Here is a 21,237-nt window from a genome sequence, read left to right on the forward strand (position 1 = left end):
TCATAGCTGTTTATTAAGCACCCCCTGTGTGCCAAGCACTAGGCCCTGGGGATTCGGGAGTGAGCAAAGCAGACACATCCCTGCCACTGTGGAGCCAACATTCTGTGGGTGGCCCAGTGCCATCTGCACATCACTGCACAGCACTCTCCTAAGATGCTAAGGGGGACGCATATTTTACTGATGTAAATCCAACGATGAGCATAAAAGCATTTGGTGGATGAAAAGAGAAAGTGCCTGAGCTGAATGAGAGAGAGTTGTCCTCAACTTAAAATACAGCAGGCAACCCTGCCCACCATTCCACTTGACGAGGTAGAGACCCCAGAGGGTGGTGCGAGAATCCACTCGACCCCTGGGCCCGCCGTGTTCCAGGACAAGTCAACTAAGCATCTCCTCTGGCAAGTCCCTCGTTTAAACCTGTCACTTCTGTTCCATGTGGTCTATTAATGCAAACCCACCCTCCGTTCAGCTGATAACCAAAGAGACAGCAATTCGCTCCAACATTTAAGGAAAATCTGTCCTTAACAAGGCACTTCACTTGTGAAGGGTATACTTGCTGGCCAGTTTGAACTTATTATGTCCCCCTAAATGCCATTATCTTTGATGCAATCTTGTGTGGGCAGACCTATTAGTGTTGATTAGATTGTAATTCTTTGTTTCCATGGAGATGCGACCCACCCAACTGTAGGTGATAACTCTGATTAGATAATTTCCATGGAGGTGTGGCCCCACCCATTCAGCGTGGGCCTTGATTAGTTCACTGGAGCCCTATTAAAGCTCAGACGGAAGGAGTGCCTTGCTACAGCCAAGAGGGACACTTTGAAGAATGCACAGGAGCTGAGAGAGGAGCTGCAGCTTACAGAGACATTTTGGAGATGGCCTTTGAAAGTAGACTTTTGCTCCAGAGAAGCTATGAGAGGACAAATGCCCCAAGACCAACTGAGAGTAACATTCTGGAGAGAAGCTGAAGCCGAGAGAGGAACATCCTGGGAGAAAGCCATCTTGAAACAAGAACTCTGGAGCAGACACCACCACGTGACTTCCCAGCTAACAAGGGGTTTTCCGGACACCACTGGCCATCCTTGGACACTTGAAGGCCTTAAGATTGTATGTCTGTAACCAAATAAACCCCCTTTTATAAAAACCAATCCATTTCTGATGTTTTGCATTCCGGTTTTCATCTTTTAAACTGACTTTAGAATCTAAGCCCTCTCAGAGTAAGAGTCAGTCCGTTCTCTGTTTAAATCCACTTTTAAACCCAAATTAAAGTATCCTGCCTTGGAGAACCTATGGAAGAACAGGTCTTCCCTCTGTACTGGGTTAGAGAGTTCTCTCCCAAAATTCACGTCCACCCAGACCCTGTGAATGCAACCTCATTTGGAAAGCCCCAGGGCCTAGTCCAGCTAAGATGAGATCATACTGGATTAGGTGAGCCCTAAATCCAATATGACTGGTGTCCTTCTAAGAAGAGGAAATTTTGGACACAGGCACATCAGGGAGAACACCATATGAGGGCAGAGGTTGAAGATTCAAGTGAAATGTCTACAAGCCAAGGAATGCAGGCAACCTCCAGAAGCTCAGAAGAAGCAAGAAACAGATTGTCCCACAGAGCTTCCAGAAGCCAACACTTCGATTTCGGACTTGTGGCTTCCAGAACTGTGGGAAAGTAAGTCTGTGGTTGCAGACCACCCAGTTTGTAGTCATTTGTTATAGCAGCTCTAGGAAACTATCACACCCCAAAAGCACCCCCTTAAAACCTGTGAAGTCATGACCCAATATTCCCATCAGGAAGCTGGTCCTTTGACCGCGGTCAGGCACTCGCCGCTCCCACAGCAGTGTGCCCTCCCACTCACTTTGCTCGTGTACTTGGCGATATCTGCGGCGACATCGGCTGAGGCAGTGGCGATGGGCAGGTCAGCGTTGACTGAAGACGCAAGGGTGCTCGTGGACCCCGAGCTGGTGACCAGGGGCGACGACTGTGTGCTGGTCACCAGCGTGATGGTGGACGTGGATGGGCTCTGTGTGATCTCCTTCTGCTGGACAGCTAAGAAAGCAAAGGCTTCCAGTTACCCCAAACTACAGAAGGACCTGGCCCAGCACATGCTGCAGTGAGGAGGAGAGACCCATAATATATGCCCTGCATGCTCCTCTACTTTCAAGACATGCTGTAAATTGAGAATGACCTTCCTTCTTGCCAGCAACTAATTTCCACCAAGGAAGCCTCAAGATGCTTATGAGGCATGAAGACAGATGACTCGAACTAGGAGTCCCCATCTCAAATATTCCGGATTCAGCTCTGCTCCCACCAACCCCTTAAATGGCAAGGTCAATCCAGTCTTGCCTCTCCAATCTTTCAAAGTCTTCCCTATCACCAGTCCTTGAAGGGCTTTATTGGGAGCCAACCCAAGATCTGACTTCCTTTCAACCTCATAACCTGCAGCTACTCTTAAGTTTCCTGCCAACCAGGGTGCACTCTAGGCAAGAGTTTCAGTCAAGGTGCTCAACCTCCAACAATCAAGGCACAGGTCTCCCCCTGGAATGAGACCTACGTTAATGCTCACAGAAGCCGGGCTTCACCTCGGCTACGATGGAGCCTCCTACACGGCTGGTGGGAGCTCTGAGTCTGCAGCTTCAGCAACTGCTTCTTGATGCTGACTCCTATTTTGTGTGTGGCTAATCCCTGGCTATTAAGGTGACTGTTACCATCTCATCACACTGTGCTTTTTCCAAAATAATACCGCGGGGTTCAGTCATATGCACAAGGATGCTTATATGAAGGTGTTCACTGCAGCCTGGCTCACGATAGGGTAAAACTGGAACAACCTAAAAGCTCATCTGTAGGGGAACACTCTAGGGCAACTATAGAATACTATGCAGCAGTTCAAAAGAATAAGGTGGAGCTGTGTGTACTAACAAGGACGGACCTCCAAAACATGCTGATGGGTGGGAAAAAAAGCAAGTCTGGTACCATTTTTAGGTTTTTAAAATAGAAAAAAGAAAATCAATATTTTTATGGGCCATATATATGAAAATACATATGTACACATGCATAGAAAAGGAGTTGTGAAAAGAATATAATAAACTGATAATGGTGGCCTCTGAAAAAGGGAGGAGAATGAAAGGGCAACCAGGACAACAGACTTTCATATAAAAATATTTTGTCCCTTTATAAGGAGAATATGCATGCATTGTGTATAAAATGAAAAAAGAAAGAAAAAAATTAAAAAGCAAATTGTGAAACAGTTCAAAAAAAAAAAAAAAAACTAGGCCAAACAGAATGCATATGACTTGCAGGATATAGTGGCCAGGAAACAAATGGGAACTGAAAAAATAAAACGTTTTTCTCCTGTTGATGTGGCGAAAAGAGACGGGGCGCCACGGGAGCGGAGGGAGAGGCTCGGTACCTTTCACAGCCTGTCTGGTCTGATATCTCGTCCCCTGGGAAGACTGAGGCTGCTGCTGCTGGCTTTGCTGCTGCTGCTGCTGCTGACGCTGCATCTTCTGCATGTGCCACTTTTGGGAGGACGTTTGAAACTTACTTGATGAGTTCCACACGACCCGCTGCACGGCCGGGGCAGTCTCCTTCGGTAAAAGCGGCCTCTGCTTTTTCACCGGGCTTCCCGTGGCGGCGGCGGCCGGAGCCGTGACCGTGGACGTTGTGCTGGTGGTGGCCGTGACCCCAGCCGTGGGAGTTTGGGAGGAAGAGCGGGTGAGAACCGGCGTTTCAGGGGGAGACTGGCTGCCCGCCGTAGCGGATGGTGGCGCTTTACCTACAACTGAAGCCAGCGCGCAAAAAAAAAAAAAAAAAAGAATCAGGGTTGATTTGGGTTTGACTCCATAGTACCTATGACAGAATGTTCTGGGTGAAAGCAACCAAGGCTGGGAAGGCCGAGCAAATTCAGCACTCAGGGTACAGCCCTGACGGGGGGGCCCGTTTTCACCCATTGTGCTCGGGTCGCTTCTGTAGAATCTTCCGTCTCAAGGAGCACTGGCCTCCTTCACTGGGCACTTGTTCACATCTGAGGCCGCGGGGACAGGGGGACAGGGATGAGACCCAGCCCGTGACCTCAAGGAGTCCACTGTCTAGTGGACAGGGTGGAGATGTGCAAATTGCTGCAAGTCTCTTGTTTGAAAGGTTAAGAGTTTGGTACGCACCTTGAGAAAGACCAAGCCCAAGTCAATCCAGAGATTAAGAGCAACCATTTGGCTGGGGAGCCTAGAAAGCCCGTATCCCAAAGAACTGAAGGCTGGCCCAAGGACCACACAACAATGAATCACCCAGAGAGCAAGTATCCCTTTCACTTCTCCTGATTCTCCCAAGGACGAAGTCTCGGTGTAGAGCTGATGTGTGCTGATACAGCTGTCGCACCTGCTTCCCCCCTTTTCAACAAAGGGAGCTGGGCTCCAACGCCAGAACCTTCACCCTGGGCTACACATGCTACTTACCTAGAAGTTAGTAACATTGTTTTGCTTTCATCGGATTTATTCCTGCCACTATCTTTCATGAATAGCACCAATATTGGTTTTCGTCCTGAGTGGTAGTCGAGTTTAAGTTTAAAATTTAGAGGTTAAATTTTAAAAAAAAAGAGAGTTGACTTAATTAGAAATATTAAGTCAATAGTTATTATATAAGCAGGACTTGGAAACTGCAAAAACAACGAATATGAATGACAAGTTTGAAAAACTGCTGTATGGAGTATGTCTTTTTGGAGGGGCTGGGTCGGGTTTCAACAGGCAGAAGTGAGAATTGGGGTAGGGGTGGGGTGCAGCACTGGCCCCCATGTGTTTAGGAAAGGGGAGGATTTGAGGAAGTTTGGGCAGGCAGTGAGGAGTGGCTGTGAGGCAGGTTAGAGCCGGAAGCACTGAACACCTGAGAAGGGGGTGATCATGGGAGTGTTTATAAAGGGGGGGGCCCAGGTAGGGGTGGGGGTTCTCACTGCAAAGATCCTGCTGCCAGACAGGATGCCCAGGAAACACACATGGACCCCGGGTGCACGTCCGCACCCCTGCTCTTTGGAGGATGCACTCTGACATCAAACAGTTTTTAGTAAGAAACATGCCTAAGATTTTTAGAGATTTATCACCGGAAGAGACATGAGCTTGACTGTTCCAGGGAAAGGATTCTCAGTGAGCTAACGGTTCTGGGAAGCCCAGGAGAGTGGGAGGGAAGAGACATGCCAACTGTTCTGACTTGGAGGTTCAAAGCTTTCTCAGTGGCTGGCTCCTCTGCCAGAGAAGAGAGTTTAGCCAAGCTCGTGGCAGGAGCTGTGGGAGATAGAAGGGAACTGATCTTTCCTGGGGTGCTATACCTTACAGGATACATCCTACCCTTTCCAGGAGCAGGAGGTGGCTCTGAGCCTCCTTCTCCTAGTACAGTGGGCAGTCTCCCTGGTAGGATTTCTAACCTGCAGAAGCTCCTTCTAAGCCGCCCTTCTCTGCCAGGTGGCAAAAAAGCTTATTAACATAGCTGCGGTGAATTAATTAATTAGCTAGCCTAGTCCCAGTCTGGGCAAAGGACGGCCGTAAGAAGGTCACTATCTGATTCCTGATTTGCAAAATCACGCAGATGGCTTACTGCTCTGCAGTATGCATGGATGGCTCTCTTTCCAAATAAGAAACTGGGGTGGTGCAACCTAAAATGATTCCAGGCTTCCTCTTTAGGGATATTAATAGACACTAAAATATTTTAATTCTGATGGTTTATGGAGCAAAAAAAAAGAGGCTATAGGAAATTCCATTTGTCCTAGAAATTTGGAGTATATAATCAATCACCTCTAGCAAAAAAAAAAGGTAAGTTTCTTAAAGTGTCTGCACCCCAGAAGCTGTCCCATCAAATTAATCTATTTATTCTAGAGTCTATTTCTGTCTTGTATACAAAGGGACAACTTTTTCCAGAAAAAATTAGCATCCCCTTTAGAGAAAAATGGAAATTACTGATGCTGTGGGGTCAGCATAGCAAAGAGGTCTCTCTGTTTCTGTTCTGAGATTATTAGCTATAAAAGCTGTCTTACTATCTGAGGACTCATATTCAATGCATAAGCTGCATTCTTTGCTGAAGGTAGGTCAGTCACCACCGCACACTCCAAAATGCCCTTCACTTAGCAAACTTGTAAGGGAAAGCACACTGTTGAAAAGATGCTCTACTGCAGAGTCTGACCCAAAGTCAATTCCAAGACCCAAACCACCATCAGACAGCTCTGGGTTTTAGACCTGCATCAACTCCCAGCAGACCGCTCTAATTGAACTGTTTTAGAATCAGATCTTCAAAATTGTTTACCACACACTCAACTCGGGATCTCCTTCATAGGGGGTCCTGCGAAAAAATTTCCTTCAGGCATTAGTGCAAAGTAAAGCTCTGCTTTTTCAATCAAGTGAAACACTTTTTTGGGTTTTGTGTGTGTGTGTGCGTGCGCACGCGTGCGTACCTTTTTTGGAAAATATGAGTTCTTTTAAAGGACTGTGTTTCCCTTTTTGCTTTGACCGTTAGGAAGCTCAGAGACAAAATTGAAGTGCAACTTTGCTAACCCTGAAGGCTGTAACAGTATGCGTTTCTGCTTACAAACTTCCCCCATACCTCTCACTTTCCTTTTATGCCAATTTATTCATTTACATCTTGTTTCATGGTTATATATTCTAGTTAATCTGTCGCACAACCTTTCTGGAAGAGGAAGAGGCATGAAATCAATCAATCAATTAAGCAACAGATCTGCTCTAGAAAGAAAGGAACAATATAATTATATCATTCAGAGGAGCACTGCCATCTGCACCCAAAAAATCCTCATGGAATAAACACGAGTCCTATTGTTCTCAGCAACTTCGGAAATGTTCCCTCAAATCCTAATGCCCAACAAAATCTGGTTTTTCAGAGGCCATCCATAAACTTGAGAGATGGGCTCAGAGATGGGCTGATGATGGGCCACCCCCTGCCCCACTCAGGGGCTCCTCTCCCCCTCCATTCCACTCTCTGAGACGTCTCTTCCCCTGCCGTGGAACTGTGAGAATTCCCTCTTCACACAACTCAAGTGCCAGAGCTGCCCAGGGTGAGGCCACTTAGCTGGAGTGATCCCCAGGCCTGTCCCCGACTGGCCTTAGCTGCCAGCCTAAGGCATTCTCAGTGGACACAGACTTGCACCTCACTCAAGGGGTTTGGTTGAAAAGCACATGCCTGTGAGAAGTGAGGCACAGTCAAAAATTAAAAGTGGCTGTTGCTTAAGTTACTCTCAAAATCTGTGTTTTATGACACCACCTCTCCTTTGTGCTTAGGCAATGGTTCCCTTGGGCCGTCAATTAATTATTCAATACCTTTGGAGCATGTTGGAATCCCTCACCGCCCCCTTGCCCAGCCAACTGAAAAGCAGGCTTACTCCTTTGTCAGTGGGAAGGATACCATTCAACCCATTCACACGTTCCTTCTGAAGGGTTTCCCAATATGCTCAGGCCCTGTTACGCTTGAGGGCGGCCACAGCTGGTTCAACAGTCGCTATGGCAGCACTGCTAAGACTCAGGCAGTGGCTCTCAACTGGGGAGATTTTACCACCCCAAACCCCTCCCAGGGGACATTTGGCAACGGCTGGAGACATTTCTGATTGCCAAAATTGGGTGGGTGCTACTGGCATCTAATGGGTAGAGACCAGGGATGTGGTCCTCTAAAGCATCCAACAGCCCTCCAAACAGAGAATTTATCTGGCACAAAATGTCAATAGAGCCAAGATTGACAGTGCACCCCGGGAACCCTCAGCATCCCAATTCTGGAACCACCCACCCAAATGATGTCATGTTCTCCTAAAAACATGCACTTTGAGATGCCCGGGCAGCACGACGGGAGGAAAGGGAGGCTGAGGATGTTTGAAGTAAAGACCTTTAACGATTTCAACCCTGTCAAATGTCTAAAATGTTGACAAACACTTTTGGGAATCGAGTGAGCATGTTGGAAAAGAAGTTGCTAAGGCTAAAAATGACTTGACCATTCAAAGCAACCAGCGTTTTCTAGGAGACTTATTTTTCCAAGCTCAGATTCCACCCGTTTGCAGGACTGAGCAGGTTAAGAGGCTGCTAGGCCCAACTGTAAGCCCTTGTCCTGTCCAGTAACCACCCATGGTGTTGTCAGAGGGTCACAGAACTTAATGATAATACAAATGCAAAATGGAATTCTAAACCACTTTTTAAAACCGGAAAGCGATACGGTAACTTACCATCCTGCTTGGGAGATGGCTCTTTGGGTTCCTTCTTATTTTTTCGACCCTCCCGCCCAGAATGGTCTTCTCCTAAATCTATGACAAGTTCACTCTCAGAATCAGAGTCCAGGCCCAGATGCACTGTTGGGGAATCCGTCTCATCCTTTCCCTTCAGTTTGTCCTTTGTGGGATGAGGCGAAGGTTTTGCCTTTTCTGAAATGTCCTTCTCAGGCTCTGGGCTAGCCTTTTCCTTGACTGCCCCCACATCTGCTTTCTCGCTGGTTGGCGATGTGCTTTTCAGCTCCTCTTTCATCTCCACCGGGTTGGTTGGTTTGGGCTTTTTTTTAACAGCAGGTGACTCTTTGTCCATCCGACTCCCCTCTTTGTCTTCTGCATCTTCTGGCTCATTCTTGGACTTCTGCTCATCGTCACTGATATACTCACTATCGCTACTATCCGACTTCTCGGAATCCTCTGAATCGCTGTGCTCTACGGCCGTATAAACATCTTCCGAGATTTCATTTATTCCTAAATTCAAAAAGAAAACCCAGCATGTGGCCTAGTCACAAAATAAAGAGCAGGACCAAAAACTCAAACATTTTCCATGCTAAATGCTGTAATCAAAAGCACATTTCAAACTGCATCACACTGGCAAGGTGGAGCAGTAGTGAACTAAAATCACAACTAACTGCAGTTGACAAGCAGAACTGGAGTTAGGCGAAGGTTTCAGTTAATAACACTCAAAGACAGGGGACCTGGCAAAATAAATTTTAGATTTACGCAGAGTTAAATCTTTGCAACCCTGACAACTAAATGGGATATAGAGATTGGGGCCCCCAGAAAAGAGCTGTCAAAACTAATCCATTGTTTTTAGTATTTAGTATATTGGAATAGCTAGAAGGAAATATCTGAAACTGTTGAACTGCAACCCAGTAGCATTGATTCTCAAAGACAGACATATAACTATGTAGCTTATATGGTGTGACCATGTGATTGTGAAAACCCTATGGCTCACACTCCCTTATCTAGTGTATGGACAGATGAGTAGAAAAATGGGGACAAAAATAAAATGAATAATGGGGGATGGGTGTTTTGGGTGTTCTTTACCTGTATTTTTACTCTTATTTTTATTTTTTGGCATAAGGAAAATGTTCAAAACTTGATTTTGGTGATGAATGCACAACTATATGACAGTACTATGAACAACTGATCCTACACTGTGGATGACTGTAAGATATGTGAATATATATCAATAAAACTGAATGGGGGGTAGGGGGGACTAATCCATGGTACAGATTAGCAGATGGTTGGAGATCCAGAAACACTATTTGTCCTACAACCCAGAGGCAAAGACCAGAACTCTGGGCTCCCAACACACCACTCAGTGCTTTGCCCACTTGCTCCCAAAGCATTTAAGTACTTTACCCCTTGTGCCTGGGCTTCAAAGAAACAAGCCAAAGCCTTAAAGCAGAAGTCGCAAATTCGCAGCCCACAAGCACATTTGGCCAGCAGAGGCATTTTATTTGGGAAGCACTGGTCTGGCCCAAGGAGTTTTTTTGTGTTTTTTGTTTTGTTTTTGTTTTCCTTTAATTTGTTGCTGGCTTTTTAATTTTGCATTTGTTGCCTGCATTCACAAATCAGGGAATTTCATGTAGAAATCAGGATGGCGGACTTCTCCCAAAAGGGGAGAGGATCTGGCCATACCAGGTCATGGACCCACGAGGCAACGTTGACTGGAGCCGAGAAGCTGCTGCCCCCTGCAGGCGGACACATGCTCCACAGATGACCTAGGTGCCACTTCTTCCCCTTGCTCCCTGCACTGATGCAGTCAACTCCCACTGCACCTGATTGTTCTGCTTATAATGGAGTCAAAAGGAAACTCACATATTTCTATGTCTCTATCAAAAGGGGAAAATACCAAAGGGCAGGTATATCATGCACACACACAAGTGGGAAAAGCATATTTCTACCAACAGGTCCATTTATGTTTCCTGCCCCCAGTAATGCATTCAGTTAACTGTCGTCAGGCTGTAGGTAAATGACACTTTATCTCCTACAATTCTGAAAATCAGAAAACCCAATCAACTCTGTGTACAGTGGTCATTCTAGAGCTATCGCCACCTCGTGCCCTGGTGGGCAGGGTCACTGTCCTGACCCAGACACTCTGAAAGGAAACTCACGAAAAGACAAGAGCCACGAACAGCCCAGAGCACGGAGACCAGCAGGTATGTCCACCTCCACCAGGGCTCAATGAAAGGAAGGGGAAAGCACAATACAAAAACCCAGGTCCTAGGCTTGTGCTACCGGTAACTAACTAATGGTCAAACCCAAAATGGGCAGGCACGACCACATACATGATAGCAAAAGCTTTTGGTACTGGAGTCCAAAAAACATGATCAAATCTTGGCTCATCCACTTTTGTTAGATGTGTGGCCCTGACCGAGCAACCTACCCCCTCTGATCCTCCATTTCCTCACCTGCAAAATAAGACTGATTACAGTATCTCTCTCCCAGGCCAATACACAAACAGCGCTTAGCACAGTGCAGGGTGCACAGGAAGCAATAAATGGCAATATTAAAATATTAAATATTAAGATATTAAAATTACTAACAATTATACATTGTTGGACCAGCTGCATGGAAGGGCCTAGAAAGAGATTTAAATGGCCTACCAAACTCCATCCGTACCACCTGATGTCCTAACCAAAAAGGGAACCCTACAAGGGCTGCTCTCCTCTGGACACCCCAGGTGACCCCTAACTACAGCTCCTTTCTCATTCGAATGCCAGAACAACCATGACATTGGAAACATCACTGGGAGTGGCTCTCTTCTGGGGCCCAGCTGTCCCCATGTCTTTATAAATACCCTCTGGGCTTTATTATTCATTCAACAGATGTTCCAGAACAACTAGTATGCGTAACTAAGTCCAAGAACCTTGGAGAAGGCAAATCCTTACAAGAAAGTCCCTGCCCTCAAGGAGCTTCCAGTTTAAATTCTGACAGATTCCATCATCCAAAGGGACCACCAAGGCTTCCAAGCAATGAAGTACCAAAGAGAGTAGGCAGATGGGAAGGGCAGTCAGGGGAGACTCCCTGGAGGAGTTGGGGCTGAGCTCAGCCTTAAGGAGGGACAGGATTCAGGCAGGCAGCACAGGGGAGAGGGAGGGAGGCAAGAGAGAGAGCAGCTGGGAGGGTCTGTGTGTGGAGATGGTCTGATGCAGACGAGGCAGAGCTGTGTGCTGGACACTTCTGGAATACACCCAGCACTGATGTTCAGACACTGACGTATGCTGAGGGAGAACAGAGGCCAAACTCAGGAGGAACTTTATGCTTTCAAACCTTCTTAGCAACCTGCATCTCAAGTTCTCAGATTGCCTCAACTCACAAGTAAACTCTGATGAGTTCAAAAAGCCCTTCGAAAGATTTAATTAGCATGTTTGAAATGTTTTGCCTCAAGTGGAAATATATGTTAGTTGAAGAAACAATTCAAGGTCAAAGCATATTAAAAGCAGCCAGGATTCAACCCTTATTCCATCTGAGTGGTATCCCTACAAATAATAATAATAATATTAATAGCAAAGAAACCAGAAGACATACCTAATTGTGCTTTGCAACTCTCTATCGTCTTGTCAAGATTTAGCTGGAACCTGCTGCGGATCTGCCGCTTGGGAGAGACGAGTGGGACGGGGGTGGACTGCTGCTGGACAGACTCGCTCAGCTCCTTCAGATCCATCTCAGCTTTGCTTCGATCTGGAAGACACGATTACACCCTTGTAAAGCCAGGCATGTGGGGGATTGTCAAACAGTGTCCATCCCTTAGCTTCCTCCTTTCCTCCTCGCAAAGAGCAAGACACACGTTAGGACACACGGTGGGGGGGGGGGGGGGGCATTTCTTATAATTTGTCCTAAGAATATCATCTGCTCAATGACATGAGGTGATCTGAAGATACTGGCCCAAACAAACACATTTAGTAATTTACTCAAGACTACTAAACAACCATCTGGGTTATTTTCTGTATCTGAAATGCACAATCCCAGCCAGATGGTTATGTTTGTAGAAGTCAGCATTATTAGTGACCCTAGAAAGCTGAAAGTTACAGTAATATGCTCAATCTCAATTATCAGCAGATAATGTGACACTGAGCCTGGCCAAAGTGTGCTTTTCACTCCAGGTCCAGATTATAGGGGGTACATAGCTGCAAGAGACACGGATAACTGAGGAGGGCACTGGCTCCCCATTTATCATGGAGGCTTCATTTTTCACTCTTGGTCAACTAGTCTGGGGCTCAGACTAGAAGAGGACAGGAATACATCAGGCAGGCAGCTCTCCCAGGCGGTCTGTGAGACTTTCCTTCAGCTGACAGTATCTACTTAAAGAAAGGTGAGGAGTTAGCCCTAGATATTAGACCTGTACCTAACAGGTCCACTCACCCAGGTAAAGTTAAGCTCCTTCCCAATAATTCTCAAGCAAAGACCTGAATGATGAGTGAGGTCTGGAGGTTCCCACCCCTGCCATTCTGCTCCTTGTACAGCCAACTGGACCAGATTCCACAAGGCTCAGTTAGTTTGCATTTCTTGAATTCCTTTCCCACCTCCTCTGCTATATCCTCTAGTGCCCAAAAAAACATGAGAATGGGAAAAAACTAAGGTGACTGCAAAGGCACAGAAAACAAGGAGACTTTGGGCAAGGTGGACCAGCTATACCTAACTCGTCACCATCAGGCACCCCTGTCCAAACAACCCACAGCAGAGTGCATGGGGCGCTCACCCACCCCGGCCAATCCCAGAAAACAGGTCAGAAAACACGTGGCATCCGGATCGATGGACAGGAAGGCAAAGCCGCCTCCTGACCCTTCCCACCAGCTGTGAGCCAGCCCCTCAGCCTTGCCTTTGTTCTCATCTCTCTGCTACCCCACCACCCCCCAATCCAACCTCCTTTCCCAAAGCTGTTGAAAGAGGCCACAGGATCTATTCTGAGAGCCAGACTGGAAGGGCTCTTCAAAGCCTCCACTCTCTCCCCTTGGTGTTTCGTTTTCTTTTCCAACATAACCCTTCATCCAGTAAGGGGGCATCCTCTTACACTGCACACACCAAGATCAGTTCCTTTAAAGGAACCGGATGCCGAAAGCCCCACCAGACCTAGCCACAGGGGACCAGAAGTAAGAAAACTGCTACCATTGGATTTTCTCACCATAAGGACATCCCCACCAAGGGAAAATTAGGCAGGGTCCTTTCTGCAAAATATACTCAGAGGTTAGACCCCCTCGGACAGTCAAGAAGTGAGTGCTCAAAGCAAGCAGAGGCCCCCCTATCCTTGTAATTCAGGAAAAAAAAAGCCAAAAACCATAACTGAGTAAGTATGCTGATCAGGGGCTCTTGGAGAAGCCAGCAGAGACAGCGCTGCCCCTTCACAACGAAAACTATTTCCCATACGAGTGAAACAGTGATCAAACAGCAAGGGGGAAAAAATAAGGAGCAGAGAAACAAAAAAGAGAAAAACCAGGTCAAAGAGCAATGCAAGTAGGACGCAAGGACTTAAGAACAGCTGAGATGCAAAAAGGACAGCAAAAGGAGAAGATGGGAGCCCCGTCTCGTAATTCCTGCTTTCCGAAATGAGGACGCACCCCAGATTCCAGAGGGAAAAGGCAGCCTTCTCAAGCACAAAGTTGGAAAAGAAGTACCTTACAAAACATTTTCCATTGGAATCTGCTCATCACAGCCCTCAACAGCACCCCTGCATGGCTAATGGAATCCACACAGCAGTTAGCAAAATACTTGATCTGCCACCCAGGGGTCAGTAAACTTGCTATAAAGAGCCAGAGAATAAATATATTAGGCTGTCTGGGTCATACCATCTATGCTGCAAAAGCATCTGGGTTCCAATAAAATCTTATTTACAAAAACAGATGGGGGCCAGATTTGGCGGCAGGCTGTAATCTGCTGACCTCTAGGCTGGGCTAGTCCTGTGATTCCTAACCTTGGTTGCACACTGAAATCACCTGGAGAGCTTCAAAAAATACTGATGTCTGCTGCACCCCCCTCCCCCATTTGATTTAATTGGACCGAGGAAAGGTCTGGAAATCCGGCCTGCTAAAATCTCACCAGGTGACTCTAATTAGCAGCTAAGGTTGAGAATCCCTGGATTAGGCCAAGGTCTATATGAGTGAAGAAAACTCAGGACTTGCCTAAACTCCTGTGTTTCTGCGTTAATTGCATCACTATTCTAAACCTTAGGGCTTCATAAAAAGAAACATAACACTTGCCAAAATAATCTAATCACATGTGTTGAGCATCTATTTTTGTGTCTACATAAATAAAACCACTTAACTTTAGCCTAAAAAGACTGAACTCAGGAATATTCAGAATCAAGAGGAATGAAAAGGTAAAGCACCCCACCTTACAAAACAGGGTTTCTCCATCAGTAAGCTACCATTATGTTTTATGCTAACAAGAAACCAACAAAAGTCAGCCGGCTGGGAGCAGGTCCCTAGGAGCAAATGGCTCAGGGGTTAGCCAAATGCAATTATCTTTCTCAAGCTTTCAGCTGCATTTTGACTGCCCTCTCCACAACAGGGAGAAAAGAAGTGCTTTGTGTTCTCATTTAGCTCATAGTAGCTTATCCGGACTGCTTCCACCCCTGCCCTTCTATATCAGGAATATCTTCAGAATCTACCCTTACTGCCAACATTTTGAACTTTTCTGCAGATATGAAGACAGCTTAGGCTATAAATGGAAATGGGGGATTAAAAATACCCACACCAGAGAAAGAGGCACGATCTCATGTTTCTGGGGGGATTATAAATCAGAACCACCTCTTTAGAGGGCATTTTGGCAATCTCTCTCAAAATGTCAACCACACATGGCCTCTGACCCAGCGGTTTCCACTTCTAGCAATTTATTCTATGGATACACTTCCATAAGTACAAAATGGTCTGTGTGCAAAGGCTCTTTGTGGCAACTATGTTTTCAAAAGCAAATACTAGGAAACAACCTAGGGTCAATAAACAAGGGCCTTAGATAAATAAATTACAGTTCTCTTTTAAATGGAATAAAATGCAGCTGCTAAAATAAAACTGAGGCCAATCTCTATGCAGGGACATGGAAAGCCAACCTGTTAAATGAGACAAAGCAAGGATGGGTAGCACACAACAACATGGGTGTGGGGCAGAGAGAAGGAAGTGGAACACAGATACATATGACTATCTCGGGGTTTCTCAACAACAGGACCACTGACATTTTGGGCTGAAGAATTCTCTGTTGTGGGGGCTGCCCCGTACATTGTAGGATGTTTAGCAGCATTCCTGCACTCTACCCACTAACTGCCAGCAGCACCCTACAACCCAGTCGTGACAATACAAGTATGTCACCATATGTCCTGCACCAAATGTCCTGAGGGCAAAATCACCCAGACTGAGACTCACTGGTAGATATCTAAAAGATCTCCCCAAGGAAGCTAAAAGCAGGTAACAGTGGTCACCTCTGGGGAGAGGGTATAGGAACAGGTGATCAGAAGTTACAGACAAGCTGGCTTTTCATTGAATGTCCTTCTGGACTTTGACATTTCTTTTTACCATATGCATTCATTAGCTATAAAAACAAAATAAACTTTTTAAAAGAAAAATTGTAATAGAGGGACTTCCAGGTACCACAAAGTGGCAGCTCCTTCAAAGGAACGATACTGAGATAACATCTGGAATCCGGGACCCCCTGCTCTGTGTCAGTGCTCTCCAAGAATGACCGACTGCCAAGGTATTGCTTTATGCAGAGAAAGCAAGGAGACCTCTTGTCAAAGCCAGGGGAGAAATAAACACAAACGCTTGGGACTGACAACTTTCCACTGCTCCATCAGCATCCTCAGCAGAGCATCAAGGCACATCTTTCTTTGTCACCAACAGGACTTCTGAACTGCCGAGTTTGTTTAGCCCCTGAGAGATTAAGAAGAGATGGGGTTGCCAGAGAAAGCAAACAGAAGTCTAGAAAAAAACAGAATCCGGTCCTCCTCTTCTCGCCTAGTCTCAAAAACTCATTCTTATTTATAATCTCTGTAGAGTCAAAGAGGGGGCCTTAAGCAGTTTCAGAGAAGAGGAGGGAACCAAGACAGCAAATGAGTCACCTGGTGAGCCAGCAAGGGGGCAAAAACCAGGTGTCTGCAAAACCTTCCCCAACACACAAGGTACTTAAGAGTTGTTAAGTAACCAACCCAGGACCCTGTGTTTTGTTTGTGTACTTCTGGTTTTGTTTGTTTGGCCCACTTAAGGTTTCTTGTGTTTTTTAATGAAATTGATTGCCAACTTTCAATAACTAGGAGAGTACACTAAAATCTGGGATTCTCTCTTTCTTGAAAATGCCGAGTCTGACAACACAGGCTCAAGAGGGAGGGGGGAGTATGGAATGGCAGCTTCCCCTGGGAAGCCCACTTTATCCTCCCTGCTATCACCCCCTTTCTAAATCCCTTATCCTATAGCAGGGCCAACACATACATCAGACACAGGAGGCACCGTGCCGAGGACCCATAAAAGATGTAGCATGGCCCTGCCTAGAGCGGATCAGTTCGAGCCTCATGGTTAAGAGCACCTGCTGCACAGGCAGGCCAAGAGTAATGGGCAAACCCTACCATGGACAACATGCAATCACAGGAGGGTAACTTTGCTTCTGGGTGCCTCAGCTTCCAATTCTGGAAAATGGGGCTATTGTCTACCTTGAAGGTTGTTGTATTTTTTAGACTGCTATAATTTACAGACAGCATATACAATTGAATGGGTTTTAACACATATATAACCACCACCACATACAGAATAGAGAAAAATTCCATCCCCCAAAGAATCGCATCCTACTTTGTAATCATGTCCTCCTCACCCCCAACCCCTGGCAATCACTGATCCATTTTCTGTCTCTATAACTTTGCCTTTTGTTACTACAATAATTTCATATTTATTATCCCTGGCACTCTGCCCTTTCTGTGTGCCTAAAAGTAATTCCATGGACGATAGACATAATCAAGCCCCACAAGCCTTTGCTCCATCCCTGGGCAATCGCTCGAGAACTGTTCCGCATTTCCCTCCACTTTCAGACTTTTCTACCCGGCCACGGCAGCTGTCACCACCGCACTTCCCGTTGGGTAACTGAAACCCCCCGGCCATGAAATGCCACATTCCCAGGGCTTCCAATCCCACCAGTGGTGACGACTGTGTCCAGGGACCTGCAAGAGCCAGCAGGGGAGCGTGACCCCAGGAGAGCCTGGGATTCCACTGCGCTCAGCACCGAAGCATGCGGCAGGAAGAAACCTTCCGCTCCGCAGTGCGTCACATAAAAGACCCACAGAGTCAGGAGAAAGGCCTCAGGGTGACGCCTGCTCTCGGGAGAGAGCCCCTTCTTGCCAAGCCTGACTGGTGGAGAGGAAATGGCATCGTGAGAATGCCTGTGCACAGTGTTTCTTCTTGGGGCAGAAAGGGGAGGAGGGTGTGAACAAGCAGACCGTGTTGTTGGGAACACTGAATGCTCCCCAGGCCAGCAAGTGGGTTCTGGGTCCCCTTTCATTCATGTCTGGAATTCCCAGGGTTAATCTGACAGGGAAGCCCTAAAGCAACCACCTTGACTAGCTGCATCCAGGCCACACTTAACGGGGGGCGGGGGCCTTGATCTGGGATGGAACGGGCGCTGGCCTCGACGGGCTGCAGGCCTGGGCACCTGGCTCCGCCTCTCCAGAGGTCAGGCCTCCATCTGAAAATGGCGCCGCAGCACAGGATGAACCTGGAGGTGCTGACCATCAAAGGCTGTGAGTTCCCACATGAGCATCGTTCCACCAGGGTGGCCTGGCCGCACCCCAACCCCTCTTCCTAAAACCCTCCTTGCTGGAAGATTCTGGGACAACATGCTCCCTGGTTTTGCTAACCCCTCGCCCACTGCTCCTTGTCAGTTGCCTGTGCTCACTCCTCATCCTCCTCCTCACCTCTACATCGTCACATGTCCCAGGGCCCTCCATCGTTCTTGATGCTCTAGGCCAGGGTTTCTCAACCTCGGCACTCCTGATATTTGGGGTCGGATGACTCTTTGTTGTATGGAGCTGTCCTGTGCACTGTAGGGTGTGCACTGTATGGTGGTCTCCACCCACCAGATGCCAGGAGCAACCCCCTCCAGTCATGACAACCAAAACGCCCCAAACATCGCCATCTGCAGCACCTGTCTGATCCCCGTAGGCACGGATTGGCAATCACCATGAGAAATAATGTAGCAGCCAATGTTTTTGTGGCACTTACTGTGGCCGGCACTGCTGCAAGCCCTTTGTGTGTATCTACAGCTCTTAAATGGGGTCAACTTTGAGGAGCAGGACTGCTCTGGACAGAGTCTTATTTTTTGCCTCATATGCATCTCTAATACTTGAGTGTTAAGTAATGTGAATATATGGCTTTGACAGAAAAACAGTTTGTTCATTACAGGAAAGTTCTTGGCATAGAAAACACAGTGCTATGGGAAGCTGTAGAGGAGACAAAATCGCCCCCTGCCCCAGGTTTTGTGAATGAACACATTAAGCCAACACGTGCTGAATTACACCTCCTGCCTTGACCTGCCCTCAGGACTCGCTGACTGACACCTCCACTGCCCCTTGACTGCCCCACCCAAGGGTTCTCAGGCACTGCAAATGTACAGAATCTAAAACTAAACTCTTGACTCCTGAGCCGGGAAGAACATGCAGCAGCACCCCTGGCCTCTGTCAGTTAGATGCCAGAAGCATCACCTACTCCAGTCGTGACAAATCAAAACCAGTCGGGGCAGGGGGGGGTGGAGTGGCGGGTGCAAAATCACCCCCAGTTAAGAACCCCTGGTACAGGCTATTCTCAACACAGCTGCCGGAGTGGTTCTTCTAAAATGTAAGGTAAGTCCTCACCCCCCTCCCCCCACCTGCTACCCCTGTAACACACCAAGTTAATTCTTATCCCAGGGCCTTTAAACCTCTTCATCCTTCCTTCTAGAAAGAGCTTTCTCCAGATATTGGCATGGCTGGTTTTTCTTATCATGCAAATCGCAACTCAAATATCACCTCAGAAAAGCCCTCTGAGACCCCTCCCCGCCCACGAGAGGCACTGCGTGGCCCTGGTCCTGCCCACCGTGCTCCCCCTCCTAGCAGTTTGCCTTTACAGCCCCCACCACGGTGTTTATGGATCTGGTTGTGGCCCCTCCGTCTCCAGAACCCAGCTCCCTAAGAGCAGTGCTCAGCTGACCTGCTCACCGCTCTACCCCGTGCCTAGAGGAGGACACGGCACACAGGAGACGCGCCACAGAAACGGGGCTCATGATGGAATGACTAAGGTATTAATTTCATAAATTGGTTATTTAACATTTCTGGTGCCAATTTTTGCTGAAAACTCTGGCCTAAGACAGTGTCTTTAAACTATCAACTGAAACCCAATGGTCAAAAAATATCAATTCAGGGAATGAAGACCAACATATTTAAAGAAAAAAAAGAAAAGAAAGAAAAAAGAAGAGAATTAAGAGAACAGTATATATCAGAGTATACTACACATAGAAACTTAAATACTGATTCATAAAACTTGCTTCTGTGACTTCTAGGTATGCAAATATATCCACAGATATGAAAAATGGGTTACTATGGATCAAGGGCAATGAAAGTTCAAGTACTGGCCTAAAGTACTCCCAGACAGAAACACTCTTCATATCAACAAGAGCCAGGAAAGTTCTTACTTGTTCCTTTCATTGATCGCTCTTTACCTTCATCCACTGTACTTTTTGAAACTTTCTGCATAGAGAAAAAAGTTCAAAGTTCAAGAACCACATGCAAAAGAGGACATTACCAGTTGCAAAAATATTAGTGGTTACCACAGAAAGATACTTTCAAAACTTCCAACTGACCAAGGTTAAGATTCAGGATGCTTCCAGTGGTGGAAGTTTTGTCCACTTTCGTCATGACTGGCGTCGACGCTTGCGGAGAGAAGGGCTTCGGGCTTCCAGATAAACTCCCTGCTTGTCCCGTCTTGGTGGAGGCTGGTGAAGCTGGAAAATACAGAATTGTTAAAAGACAGAGTTACAAATAAACAAAACTTTTAGGTGTAGGGTAGTGGGGTAAAGGAATAGTGGAGAAATCATGCGATTCTACTTGATTTCAACAAAGCCACCATGGCACCCCAGGATAAGGCGAGGAGGGTAAAGCCATTTATCCTCAGCAGAGGCTTTAACCCAATGTTAAACCCTTAAAACCACAAAGGAAGACTACCTCCCCACCTCCCCAGTTATTCCACTAAACACAAAGCTCTAAGACAAATCGGCTAAGCTGCCACTGAAATTGGTTTGGCCCATTCATGGGTGTAAATCTCAAAATAAATAGCAATTAACCCAACCCCCACCCGGGACAGATGCTGAGCCGAGAGCCAGGCTTACAAGTGGCATCCTACTGGTTTGTGGGGAGATGCAGGGCAGCTCACCCGCCACCAGCACCTGCTGTGACCAACTCCAACCCTGGGGAACGCTCCGGCTTCCCTTTCAAAGCCCGTTCCAGTTCTCCAATGTTGAATGGAGCCAAACTCAGTACCAGATGGAGTGAGGGAGAAATTACCTCCCTCCTTATTGTGTTTCCAACTTTCACAGGAGAACAAGGAGCTGTACCTCTACCCAGGGCTTTTGAAAGTATCTTTAAACCACCTGTATACTGCTCCTCCTCAGCCCCAGTGCCCTGGGGTTGGAGGAGAGTAGACAGGAAACCAAATTATTTAACAAAATGAAGCTTCAGATAAGCCAGTGAGGTCCCTGACATATCTTTGAGTTCGTGCCCCTTTGCCCTCCCAGCTCCAAATTATCAGGAATGTGCTGTTAACTCCTACCGGCTGTTTAAAAACAGCCGGCCCTGGTACCAGTGACAAAATGCCAACCCTCAGGTGAGCGAGAAACATTTACTCTGAGGTGATCTGGTCTGTAAGAGAAAGCTGCTGGCAGCAAAGGTATCAGGAATCCCTTGATTCTCACCTGCCTCGAGGCAGATGAGGTACCCACCCCCCACCCCCGCTGGGACCTCAGAAGTCCTCAGACCCGCTGGTGAGGGCTTCCTCTCCTGTCA

At 46.9% G+C, this 21,237-nt stretch overlaps 1 protein-coding gene across 17 annotated transcripts in view; it reads right to left on the bottom strand.

The window, feature by feature from the left end:
• Positions 1-21,237, bottom strand: part of ZMYND8 (zinc finger MYND-type containing 8) — a 130,796-nt gene that overhangs the window by 25,020 nt on the left and 84,539 nt on the right. For 14 of the 17 annotated variants that reach the window (XM_037812389.1, XM_037812380.1, XM_037812378.1 and 11 more), the window contains 5 exons: positions 20,040-20,180; positions 11,769-11,921; positions 8,190-8,699; positions 3,402-3,773; positions 1,851-2,041 (listed from right to left, as the gene is read on the bottom strand). In XM_037812389.1, the coding sequence (XP_037668317.1) occupies positions 1,851-2,041; positions 3,402-3,773; positions 8,190-8,699; positions 11,769-11,921; positions 20,040-20,180 (1,367 nt within the window). The remainder of the gene's footprint in view (positions 1-1,850; positions 2,042-3,401; positions 3,774-8,189; positions 8,700-11,768; positions 11,922-20,039; positions 20,181-21,237) is intronic. The other 3 variants (XM_037812385.1, XM_037812387.1, XM_037812386.1) reach the window with 1 other exon arrangement.

This window comes from Choloepus didactylus, chromosome 19 (assembly GCF_015220235.1).
Source record: "Choloepus didactylus isolate mChoDid1 chromosome 19, mChoDid1.pri, whole genome shotgun sequence".
Classification (NCBI taxonomy): domain Eukaryota; kingdom Metazoa; phylum Chordata; class Mammalia; order Pilosa; family Megalonychidae; genus Choloepus; species Choloepus didactylus.